The 13,530-nt window shown below is 44.0% G+C and overlaps 1 protein-coding gene across 4 annotated transcripts in view; it reads right to left on the bottom strand.

Moving 5' to 3' along the window:
- The window catches only part of MAD1L1 (mitotic arrest deficient 1 like 1), a 529,982-nt gene that overhangs the window by 152,359 nt on the left and 364,093 nt on the right, over positions 1–13,530 (bottom strand). For all 4 annotated transcript variants that reach the window (XM_026650732.2, XM_026650733.2, XM_026650734.2 and 1 more), the window contains one exon: positions 6,203–6,410. In XM_026650732.2, coding sequence (XP_026506517.1) covers positions 6,203–6,410 — 208 coding nt within the window. The remainder of the gene's footprint in view (positions 1–6,202; positions 6,411–13,530) is intronic.

The raw sequence follows: 13,530 nt of genomic DNA, 5'->3' as shown, positions 1-13,530 counted from the left end.
TCTTATAAGCACATGCAGTAATTTCAGTGTCCCAGCAAAAGAAGAGCAGAGCATGTGCAGTTAAAAGGACATATAGCTGCTGGTCCTCGGAACGCACAAGGCACTCAAAGAGTTGAGGTTTCATTGTGTAAGATGTTTTCCCTATTTCTGGGCTGTCCAATTTCATTCTAACACAGGGGTTCTCAAACGTCATTGAAGCGCGCCCCCCTTCTGACAATAAAAATTACTACATGACCCCAAGAGGGGGGACCAAAGCCTGAGCCCGAGCCCCACTGATCTGGAGGCGGGAGAAGAAGCTGAAGCCCAAGGGTTTCAGCCTCAGGCAGGGGGCCCAACCCAACCTGAGTCCCAACACGCAGGGCTGAAATCCTCAAGCTTCAGCCTCGGGGGGTGGGACTCAGGCTTTGGCCCTGCACCCCAGCAAGTCCAAGCCAGCCCTGGCGACCCCATTAAAATGGAGTCCTGACCCACAGTTTGAGAACCGCTGTTATAACATATTATCATTCAGTATAATGTGAAGGGCATTTACATGCAATGTATAGATACCAACTATAACCTAGTCAATACTGAAATGCAGGAACCACGTCGGGCAAATGAAGGTACACACAGCAATACCAACTAGCCATATATAGCCCTGGGTTGGAATGATGGGACTGGGTTATGATAGGGAGGGAAATCAGGATGATTTTTCTCTCATGAACAGTCCATTATCGGCTCATTCACACCAACACGGGAGCTATGTAGCTTGAAATGGAGAAATTAACACCACAAGAAGTAATATAATTATAACACTTAGCTCTGGTATAGCACGATTCATCTGTAGATCTTAAAGCACTATACAGAGGACAACAGCATCATTACCCCCATTTTACAGATGGGGAGACTCAGGCACAGAGAGGTGATGTGATTTGTCCATAAGAACGGCAGTACCGGGTCAGACCAAAGGTTCATCTAGCCCAGTATCCTGTCAACCGACAGTGGCCAATGCCAGATGCCCTAGAGGGAGTGGACCTAACAGGCAATGATCAAGTGATCTCTCTCCTGCCATCCATCTCCATCCTCTGACAAACAGAGGCTAGGGACACCATCCCTTACCCATCCTGGCTAATAGCCATTAATGGACTTAACCACCATGAATTTATCCAGTTCTCTTTTAAACGCTGTTATAGTCCTAGCCTTCACAACCTCCTCAGGTAAGGAGTTCCACAAGTTGACTGTGTGCTGCGTGAAGAAGAACTTCCTTGTATTTGTTTTAAACCTGCTGCCTATTAATTTCATTTGGTGACCCCTAGTTCTTGTATTATGGGAATAAGTAAATAACTTTTCTTTATCCACTTTCTCCACACCACTCATGATTTTATATACCTCTATCATATCCCCCCTTAGTCTCCTCTTTTCCAAGCTGAAGAGTCCTAGCCTCTTTAATCTCTCCTCATATGGTCCAAGGTCATCCAGCAGGCCAGTAGCACAACCAGGTCTCCTGAGTCCCAGTCCAGTACTCCATCCATTAGGCAACACTGCCTTCCAATAATTCTAACAATAGTCTGCCTTTCTATAGAATCTTTCATCTGGGGTTCTCCAAAGGCTTTGGACATTAAAGCGCCGCATCATGTCTGTGAGGCAGATAAGGGCTCTGGATCATTTCCCCCAACACTGAAACGCAGCCACCTCTGCAGTGGAAGAAAGCAGCGGATTATCAGCGTACAGCAGCACTACAAACAGCTTAAGACAGAAAGTGACAAAATGCTTCTATAAACTGCAGGGGGATTTAGGGTAAGCAGATTATGGTTGGAATTTGGCCAGGACACCGAGGTTAACAACCTACTCTTGCAAAAAGTGACACGACACCTTAAGTGACAGCAAGTGGCCTGGACTTTGATGTTAGGTCTCATTAGAAAGAAGGCACCTGCAACAGTACCACGCTCCCTATCATCAGAATGGGGAATTGGCTGGTTACTGACTCAGAGGGAAGAGTGCCACCTACTGAGGCACCAACATCACTTCCTGAAGCACTCACCTGGCCCAACCTTGCTTAGCTAGCAAGATCTGAGGAAAAAACAGCACAGCGTGATATGGATGTAGGCAAAAGAAACTAAAGCACAGAAAAATCCGCTAACTATCTGCTGTCAGACAGATTCTGTTTTTAATTTACAGGTGCAGGCCCTCTAATGTAAACAGGTAGCAGGAAACACGGGGACCAACAGTGGGCAGACAGGTGCAACTTTGAAATGCCACCCGCTCCCTTTCTGGCCTCCTTTGCAGTCAGACACATTCATCACCAGCGCAGGAATGCTGGACAGTGATAAATTTTGCCATCCCTGGCTTGTCACTTCAACAAAATTAGATTATTTTAATATTAATTCATTACCCAATTTAATTCCAATTAATAATCTCCGTCGCAAGGCCCTGCCTTGGCAGTGATGATGGGGAAAGCCTCTGCTATGCAGCAGACACAGCATGGAACAGGAAAAGGAGTGGGAAGGAATTTAGGAAACAGAGAAGGTAAAAGGATTGGAGTTTACTCCAAGCCTGGGCACTGCTTCCCTTCCCCCACCTTCTCAAAGCTATTATCGTTTGCACTCCTGTTTCTGGGACAGCAAAATTAGAGCTCCCCAGATGGCAGCTTGACCTTGGTCCACACTCCACTGTTAGACAAACCAGATCCGAGAAGGCACCAAGAGAGAAACAAACCACCCATAACGTTATAGCCCATTCCAATAATGGGGCTGCCACAGCTCTGCCCCATTAATACTACATAGTCCTGTGTCCCATTTTTATACTGCAGGATAGAGGACAATAAGTGGTTATAGCTCATACTGTTCAAAATTCTCCTTTGCAATAGCCATCTTATCCATTTTAATAGAGACTGTTACGGCATAAAAGAGAGAGAAGGACCACTGAACTCCATGGCAAGTTGCCAACCTGTGCTGCAGCCTCCAGTGGTTATGCTCAAAGAGATTTAAAGTCCAATATAACCTTGATTTTTAATAGAGTCGCATTTAATGAGCTTTAGCGTCCACCATAATAATTTCCTTATTACCTCTCCAGGAATTGGAACCGTGGTCAGAGAAAACGTGCTGCATTCCAGCCCAAAGAGGAAATTTAATAATAGCCAACACATTATTATCAAAACCATCAACATCATTGTCCTTAATGTCTTTTTTGGTTGCTGTAATTATAATCCTTCAAACCTTAAGCATAATTGCAGATCAGACAAGCTTGCTGAACATAGCAAAGACGATTGGCTAAAGGCCACCCATAGTTCTCATCTCTGACAGTGACCCATTCGGTGTATATGGGTCCTGCCAAAGGACAAGGCTTGGCAGAATGTGACAATCAAAGTTTATATTTACCTACCTACCAAGCGCTAGTATGCAAAGTTATACATGGCCCCTCATTGTCTTTTTGACCCTGACCTACACAGCCGCTTTTTTCCTGTAGGAGGAGAAATCAGTCCGAGGTTTTCCCCTATCCAACTCCACCAATGCAGTTCAGCCCTGACCTGGAGGGTTTGCCCACTTCCAAAGTTTAGAGTGCTGGACTTGCCCATCTCCTTGCACGGGTAGATACAACTGTCCCAAAAAGTGATGCAAATATTCAGTTCATGACATTTTGCATGGAAACATCGGCTCCCTGTGGCTTCAGTGAAAATCAGCCCCTTACTGTTCACCATAAGCTCCAGTAACACTAATGACAGTCAATGTGAACAAAGAGTTTCCCCAGCAAGCCATTCAGTTGCATCTTGTATACAAGCTACACTGGAAGGCAAAAGGCAGACTACTGCACCACCATTTCCTGTAGGCGATGTTCTTATGGTTTCATCCCCATGAAAAGAGAAAGAGGAGGATCTCTCATTCCCCACCTGGGGAAAACCTGGGCTTGGTTTTTTTGGTGACATATTCATCTATGTTTTCTAAGCATCCCTAGGACAGAGAGAAACAGGCATAACTAGCCCTTTCAGTGCTAAGTGATGTAACAGTATCATGCATGTCTTCAAATACTGCTCCACCTGTATAGCCCAACATACCTGGGCACATCTCAATATTAACATTCTTTTCAATGGCAACAAGAATACGCCACTGAAAACAAGCATGGTTCTGCAGCAAAATAAAGGCGTTAAACTGATTACTGCATTGTTGTCAGCAGTGTCTCTACATGAGAATGATTCACACATGGTCATGAAACATGAGAAAAGGGGTCTCTTCTTTTTCTCCTTTATACAAACCAATAGCACGTCGGTTCCCTCTGATCACACAGTCCGTCCAGGGGTCCCCCTCGGTGCATTGCTCTTAGCTGTTTTTTCTATTTTGTTTACCTGAATACTTCCCTATGCACTGAGACACAACTGGAGGCTGCAGGGGTCCCTTCTGTGATTGTGATAAACAATCACTAGAGACTGCAGCCAAAAGCATATCTGACCCCAGCTAGACTCTGCAACTGACGGTCTCTCTTCCATACAAGTCAGCAAACAAAAGTCAGAATGACGTAACAGAGGGCTCGGGAGAGAAGGGACACAAACACACTAGACACGACAAGCTGAAAATAAACTGAAACCCAGAGAGCTGTTTGTTTTACTGTCAGAATCAAAGAAAGAATAGAAAACAACTTAAAAATGTATCCCCTGTGAGCTAGACACAAACTTGGTAGCATTCTGGCACAGAGACGCCTGACGAACAGCTACAAGCAAACTGAGGGACGGGATGCAGAATAAAAATGAACAGCAAATCACAGGGGGCATATACGAGAAATATACCCCCGCCAGAGGAAATGGTCTAATTACTCTATATTATACCTCAGAGATTCATTCAGCAGTGGCAGAGCCAAATATTATGGCCTCACCTCTGCATGCTCTCTGCCGCTGATGGTAACAATACCCTCTGGGTTTGGGTAGCAGTGACACCCACATATCGATCTGCAGCATTAGACACACTAGACTATGCAGAAGCAGAAAGGGAGACAGGCACTAAACAGACAAGCTTATTGTAACTTAAACAGTAAAATTCAGATTTGAATTGCAGTGCAAACACCATCCCTGAGAATTCCCTCTCTCTCTGGGACCCTTACACTGGAAACTCCTTGGAATGGGAACCGTCCTCCTTAAATGTTCGGAAAGCACCTAGCACTTAGTGGGTGCTACCATGAATAGATAAACAACTGTGCGGATGGACTGAGTCTGTACCTGAAACCTCAGTGACCTCTTAACCCTCCCTCCCCACAGAGAAGCAGTCAATGCCATACCTCACTCCGACACCTAGATTTTCTGTGTAATTATTTGTACTTATTTAGTGCCATAATCCACCGAGATGTTGGGATAAAGCCAATAATGAAATACTATCATTTGAGCTAATGGAAAAACTAGCAGGCTACTTTCAGAATACTTCAGTGCCACAACAATGAGAGCCTCTTCCATCGCGGATTTCTTTACACCAAGGCTGCGAAGGCTCACGGGTCACAAATTTCCTACATATGCAGCCTTAGAGAAAAGCACCGTCTTCTGGGCCACACACCTTAAAGAGCATCATTCCCTGCAGGCACCAGCCTTACGTGCACTGCCAGGGTCACAACACGTTAGCTCCCCACAGCCCTTCCTTCCGTTGTGTAGATTGATTTATTTTTCTCTTCAGCTATAGCAAGGAAGTTTTGAGGGCAAGTACATATGGGTCTGAGTTTCAATAGTTAGATCTCTTGGGTTCTGCAGTATGAATCAACTCTGCCCAGTCACTTCTCAGGGCTTTAGGTGACAAGTCAGACTTTGCTAATTTTGTTACCTTGATTTACAGAGGTTTTTGACTGTGTACGGGAGGGTGCTGAACCTCACAGCTACTGTATTATAAGGTCTCAGTCCTGTATTTGAATGGAAGAAAGACTGTACCTCAGGAGGATCTGAGATTCTGTGAAGTGTAGATGTACTCTATTTTCATGGAGTAGTGAATTTCGCTGTGATTAATGGGGCACATATATACTGATAAACAATATTTGTTTGTTTTAAACCAGGTCAGAAAAGATTTCAGCCACTTATTTCTCCACAGCTGAATTATTTTCTGCTATCCACGAGACCTCCAGCGCTAAGCCCAGCCATGAAAGGAGGGAGATATTTCCTTTCTGCCCTCTATCAGCACTCCCCAGCCAAGGTCACTTCATTTACTGTATATATGTATATATATGAGATAGATAGACACACAGCTAGAGGCCAGCAAAGTACCTGCAACTTCTTGGGGTGACTGCAAACTTCCAACCATCTCCAGATTCCCAGGGATGGAGCCTCCTCCTTCCAGGACCCTGACCAGCTCTCTGAGCCTCTCACACTCCTCCTGGAGCTGGTGCTGCTCCTCCTTTCGCTGCTGCTTGGCCAGGCTTGCTGGATTCATGCTGAAGTGAAGCACTTTGGTTTTACTGCGGTCATAGTCACCCTGCAAAATCCAAACATGGTATGCAAACTGTGTAACTGGTCCGAGTCCCCACACACTGCACAAGGAGGCAAGACACAGCAGTGACACACATGGGATATTGTACACTTACAGAGCATTAATGTCACAATTCCAGCAATGAAAACAGTCAAAGAAGGGGCTGCTTTCCCTCAATAAAAACCCTTTTAAAACTCAGGGGTTCTCAAACCGGGGGTCATGACCCCTCAGAGGGTCACGAGGTTATTGGGGGGGCGCGTCGCGAGCTCTCAGCCTCCACTTCAACCCCTGCTTCACCTCCAGCATGTATAATAGTGTTAAATATTTTTTAAAGTCTTTTAATTTATAAGGGGGGGTCACACACAGAGGTGTGCTGTGTGAAAGGGGTCACCTGTACAAAAGTTTGAGAACCACTGTTTCAACTGAACAGAACTTGCTCCTGGATGACACCTTCATTGTTAAGTTTAACTCCAGAAATGAAGTTTTATCGTTGCATTTTAAATCCCCTGATAGCAGGAGTTGATAATGAAGCCTTAAACTACAGCAGGACACACAGTGCCAGCCTAATTTATTAGTACAAGTCTGTGATGTCCACAGGACTCCAGTGGTGGAGTCCTTAGTGAGTTGTATCAGTCTGTCCCAAGCAAGTAGAGATATTTCATTTTACACTTTTCTTGAAGGTGAATTAGATTTATAGCAGTTTAACCAGCGAGACAAATCCTAAAATAATGGATTTATATCCCTTCAAAGTGAGAGGGCAACATTGATATTATACTTGTGGTTTCAAAGACATGATCTTCACCTGGACTGCAGAAAGCTTTATAACTCTAAAATGAGCAAAACCTCTGCTCACCCTGGCTCTCATTGCATCCTGCTTAGCTGAAGTCCAGAAATATGGACTGCATAAAAAGGTGTTTAACATGATAATATTTTACATTTCCATTACATCTGAGTTTCAAAAGTGAATTTACAAACAATAATTAATCTCAACCCAAGTGTATGGTAGATATTATCCCAACTTCATTTTTTATTTAGCATTAAAAATGTGCTAGATGTTTAAACATTTTACAGACAGGCAAACGGAGGGACAGGGAGGCTAAAGGACTTGAGCACTACCATATAACAGCTCACTGGCTAAGCCAGGCAGAGAACCCAGGGGTCCTGACTCTCAGGAACTTTTTCTCTCCACTAGAAACATTCCCTACAGATACTGCGATGCTTGCTATAGAGTCTGTTCCAGATTTCGTTTGACACTGTTGTGTTGTAGGCTCATCTGGTAAAACAATAGGAACTAAAGTGGCCAATGTCTGCATTTCTGAAAAGTAAAAACTCTTCTTCTATGGCCATGTTAACCAAAAAGCCTGTTCAACCTACTAATCTTGTTGACCATTGACCCTGACCTGATATTGGAGGGTTTATAATTTTGGGTAAAATAATATGGAAGTTATCAAAGCTGTAACAAACAAGTACATGAACCAAAATATATATATTAACAATAGGCTGGGCGATAGGTCTTAAGCATTAAATGTTGCGGGATTACAGTGAGGCCTTCTGGAATTTGGCAGTTGGTATAAAATAGCATGAGTATTATGTGCTTGACCGAAGGTTATGGAATTATATGTGCTTGACCTAAGGTTATAAAATTTAACAATATGTCTCTTGTGATAGTTTAGTAATGCATTTGGTGATAAATAAGTAAAAAACAAACAAAGAGGTAGCATCTTAGAGGCTTTTTGTAGTAAGAGCTAACTATTGATGTACCTAAATTATTGCAAAAGGGACTGACGCAAATACTTGGGTTAATTGTCGGAAATGTAATTATGGACAACCAGAACCCTACAATTGGTCTCCTAGAATACCAAATATGAATAAAGGGCTGATACTTGACTTCATTCGATATGGTCCTGGATGTATGTGGATGGAATAGGGAAAGGTGTATAAAAGGTTGTCAAACCTATCCTGAAGTGGGACACTGGGATGACGCCATGGGTTAATCAGGGAGGAAGTCTGGCCCCACACGTCATCCTCTTGGGGGATCTCTACTTACTTTTTTTCTTCCATTTTTGTTTCTGATGGTTTCCATAAGGTTTAAATATGCCCAGTGTAAGACTAAGTCTGAACAATGCAAGGACCCACTTTACTGTACTTATCTTATTCTTATGCTTATGTACATTGATTTTTCTACAGTTTCAATTACATTGGTCTGTATTAACTGAAGATCCTAAAGGCTGTGTGTGATATCCACCAATTTCATCTTATTAACTAACTCTACAGCCATCTGAATAACGTACAACCTGTTGCCTGACATTTTCCTGACACCACTTACCCGCTAGAATTCACACTACCTCCTTGATCTTACAATCAGTCAGTAAGGAAAAAAAAAAAAAAGGGCAAATAAAAGACCAATTTTCCCCTTTCTTTCTTTCTAGAGCAGAATGTCAGCGAGGGAAACAGAACTTTAAGGGTTAAATATCTTACAGTTGATTTAGTGCCCTCTAGTGGCTCTCACTGCTACTCAGCTTCCCTGTTTTAGTAATATTCCCATGGAAAACATGTTGGTGACAGGGACTCTGCAGACAAAGTAGAAGGGTATATAAGTGCCATGTTCTGAACATCCATCCCAGGCAGGCCTGGCGTCCTGGAGCTCTTGGCAGGTATGCTCCTCACTCTCTGAGGCTCCTTCCCCACAGGAAAAGGACCAGCAGCTCAAAGCACTCTGCTCCCTGGCTCTGCTTTCCCTCTAGGAATTAGTTGCAACTTCCCTGTTGAACGTTGGCTGCTAGGTTTTGTCCTGGCAGGGAAGGAGGGGGAGAGTATCTGTGTAAGTGGGTGTGCGAGACCGCAGGGGTGTTTGTGAGGGAAGGCGAGCCTGCGTGGGATTGGGTGTGAGAGCGGTATGCATGTGTGTGGGCGTACACTGGAATGCTGCTGTACTGAGCGCAGTACTGTAGTGCCCTACAGCTCCTCCGTGGCCCCCTGCTGGCTGTCTGATCTGTAACGAACATGCACTCCTCTCCCAGCACCACCCCCTGCAGCTGCCTCCTAAAGAGGATGAGAGGCAGCCAGTGCTGAGAACTGGCTGGGAAGCCTGTGATCATGTAGACAAAGAGTAAAGATTACTCAGAATTGGGGGGAGGAACAGACTGAGGAGCAGAAGTTTTCAAACAGATCAAAGTTGGGGAGGGGCGCACACTGGTGAGGGTTAGGCTATTTCCTGCCTTCCCTCACCCTTGAAGAAGAAAATAGCCTTACAAACTCTACACCATGTGGCCATGACCCTGCAGGAGCTGGAATCCCAAACATCCCCCCGCCCCAGCTTCTCAGGCAAGTTGTCCCTGGCAAACATACCACACATCAGCATCTATGAATGTGGATTGTTCCCTGAGGCAGCGACCTACCCAAGATCATTTGAACACAGGACTCTCCTTCCCCTCCCCTATTACACAGGCAAGCTAACTGGCAGGTCCTGAGTGAGGAAGTTTTCTCCCCAGTCTTCGCCCTCACTTTGCTTTCCAGGAAAGGCAAGAGGTTCAAAATCACAGTTAACTGCACTGGTTGCTGGTGAGAGGGCGCTGGTATCCCCAGACACACTCATCCCATAAAAATGTTTACAAGATCCAAGGTGTGGCTCCCACTCTCTTCAACTAGGCTTTTATGCTGCATCCACCACTGCAGTATCTGAGCACCTTAACCTAGCTCCTCTCACACACTCGTGCTGGATACGAAAAAACCAGACAATACTGGAGATTACTGACACCTTCCCTGTCGAGACCACTTTGACCTGCTAGGCACTAGTTTATTTACTCCAATTTCTTTCTGTAATACAGTCTAGCTTTTCTAAGGCATTGCCACAAAACTTCTCTCTCTCCCAGCCCAGTATATTCCCTCCCTTTATAACACATACCCTTGCCAGAACATATTCTTAAATCAGCACTGGAACGCAATCTCAGTCCTAGGGGCTCACCAGCTCTCCTGACATAGTTGGTGAATTCATTAGTCTGACATTACACTTCATTCACAGCTAGGCACACATTTAAAAACCTGCTGTGGTATGAAGACAGTATCTTACGGCCATGATAGAATCAATCTCATTTTAAATTTCTGGGAAAGATCACTATCGTATTTGCTTTGTTCCTTCCAGCATCAGGATAGGGACACTGGCTTCCTCTTTATTCTATACAGTGCGGATCACTATTTTCCCCTAGGGCTAAAATGTTATTATATATGTTTTATATAGTAGTAGCATCTAGAGGCACCAAGTGAGATGGGGTCCCAGTGTGCTAGGAGCTGTACAGACTGCCCGTTCCCCAAATAGTTTACAATCTAAATAGATGAGACGACTAAGGGTGGGAGGAGAAAGAGGTACAGACAGCTGAGTTATCTTGCCCAAGATCAAACAGCAGGGCGGTGACAGAGCTGGAAACAGAGCCAGGTCTTCCGAATCCTAGTCCTCTTCCTGGCCACTGGACCACACTGCCTCTCATACAAAATATAATAATGTAAAGCACTCAGTAGAAGCTCATTTGGGAAATCTAGAATTTATTTACAATACCAGGGTTTCAGACAAATGGGGAAACCGTCCAATGCAAATTTTGCATAGTAGGGGACATCACAACTTCAGATAACAGGGGTTCAGAGGTGTGTATACATTAATATTAGACCGCAAAAATGGTACCATGACTCCTTTTACGTGAAGTTTTCTTCTAAATTTCAGAAGGCCAGAAATGATCTGGATTGGCTTTAGGCACAGACATGGTAGGCAGCGGCTAAGGATACCAGACTGCAAGGGAGCATCCAAATCCCAGCACCATTTGAAGGGGAAATGGAGCCTGGAGCCCCATGCTGGTCAGGAGCAAGGGCCTGGAAAAAGGCAAGCAACATACTGGAATCCCAGCAGCGCGACAGGACGTGATTTACTGATTTCCCCCCCCCCTCCCCCTGCAATATACAATCAAATATTCCTGACCCTGTTTTTCATTCTTTTGACATTGAAGTAGGGGACACAAAATGTTGGAGGGTTGCACATATGGCAAACCACACCTAATCTTAAGCAACGGGGAGAGGAGAAACAGTGGACTCTCAAGAGTGTACAATACACAGGATTCTTTGAACAAGAGATGGGAATCCCGAGCAACTTAGGAGCCATCTGTTGTGGATGTTGCTTCTGTATTGAACCAAAGCAGAGTAAGAGGCATCTTTTTATTACATGTTTCAGTTTGATGTAAAACGTGTTCTGTGGTCTCCAGAGAACTGTGAAAAGCTTGTTCGGAGTTTGGATTGCTGGGATTAATGTGCAGAAGCAACTGGCTCGTCCCAGGCTCAGAGCATTTCTTATAGGGAAATGAGAGACTTGTTTTGGAGAGAGATCCTACGTGAGGCCTGGAGACAATCCTCTTGTTGGAAGAACAGAAAAACATAATAAGGATTCCTCAGTCCATCTGGCATTTGTGTAGGTAGAAGGTCTGTTCTCCTCAATAGCACATTATTTTGTGACTCAAACCGGGTAGGTGTACTGAACATTTTGCTAATAAGAGCAATAAACTTGGTGAAGGGTACAATGCACTTAGTGCTAGAATCCCCAGCAGGCCACATTTCTTCTATCTCAGTTCCCTTCAGTGCCCTTGAAATTTGAGAAGTGTAGGGATGAGAAAGTAACAAAGAATTAGACACAATAATGACCTTCACTGGATCTTCCTTCATGGAATAATGTTGAACTGGTAATTCAGATGTGACAGAAAGAAGTGCAAAGACTGTCAATTTAGAGTGAAGTGATAAATGACTTGATTGATTGCCACCAGGTGTGGCTGACACTTGAGCAGTACCATGAATTATTCATTCTTGGAAAGTAAGATGCTAACTAGTTGATTTGGTGCTTGAGGCAGTAAAACCATATCTGTGCAAAAATGGATCTATATCTTCTACCCATTTCTATGAATGGCTCAGCTCTGGTAGCCTCAATGATGCTCAGGGCTCTCCACAGAGATGAGTTGATGCCTCTTAAGTTCATATGTTCCACAACTCATAACATGTTGTTTTGATGTGCTGCCTTTAGCTTTCCAAACAGGTCTGCCTGGGAATTTAGTTGAGGGAAAGGGTGGACTCCCACAGAAATCTTCCCACTGAATGCTGAGCAACTACAATCACCATATCATCTCTGTCCTGATCCCACACAGACATCTTAAGTAACAGTCATGGAAAGACCAGTGACAGGTTCTATCTTCTGAAATGTCATAGGGACACACAGCCACAGCATGGGTGAGCTACTCATGGGTGAGGTTCTGGCTTGCAATAATGGAAAACCTTAGCTTTACAAGTCCATTGATGAACTAACGATTGAGGGCAAGAATCCTTAAAATCTATTAAAAAAACAGACATCCCTTCTATAGAAAGAGTGTGGATGAGAGAGAACTCCCAGTGACGCCATCTTGAACGTGTTTATACTTGAAGATGGTTCTGGCATTTCAGTGTGAGTGTTTGGAAGCTACAAACTCCTGACTCAGGTAGGCCCTTCTCCTAAAGCCATAAAAGCTTCTCTCAAAATATCTACTCACAAATTATTGAGAGGGGTGTATGGGCGTGAATGAAGCACTTAAAAGAATGTGACTCATTTTTATATCAAACCCTGAATGCCCAGCACATGCATTTAATCTTACAAGTATGCTGCAGATATTCAGAGTTCCTGAGAAGAGAGGTCTGCGAGCAAAGGAAGTGGTCTCAACTACTGCAAATTAGTCGGTCTGTTATTCATTAATGAAACTAAATTGCAGAAGGCTCAGACACTTCATCAAGGTTCTGATTGGCTTGAAGCAACATCTGCCACAGCTATCAAGGATTTTTAACAACTGATTTTACACTGTCATGTACTGCAACTATGTTCCATTGCCATGGAGAGAAAACACGTCAACACCCACAGATTAATCTGATATGCACTTATCACAAGTGGGACAGTATACTGAATATATTTTTTATATCCTTGATGCCAGTAAAATTTAAAAAAAAAATAGATTTTCTGGGGAGCACAATAGATTCTGGTGCAACATATGGACAGCAGAGTTTAATCTTTTCTACCTTGCACTGGAGCATATGGCAATATTCCCAACTGAGAACGATCGTAAGCTTTTCAGGA

This window comes from Terrapene carolina, unplaced genomic scaffold, assembly GCF_002925995.2.
Source record: "Terrapene carolina triunguis isolate 2854851 unplaced genomic scaffold, T_m_triunguis-2.0 Scaffold93, whole genome shotgun sequence".
Lineage (NCBI taxonomy): Eukaryota > Metazoa > Chordata > Testudines > Emydidae > Terrapene > Terrapene triunguis.
This window is presented reverse-complemented; position numbering and strand designations above follow the sequence as displayed.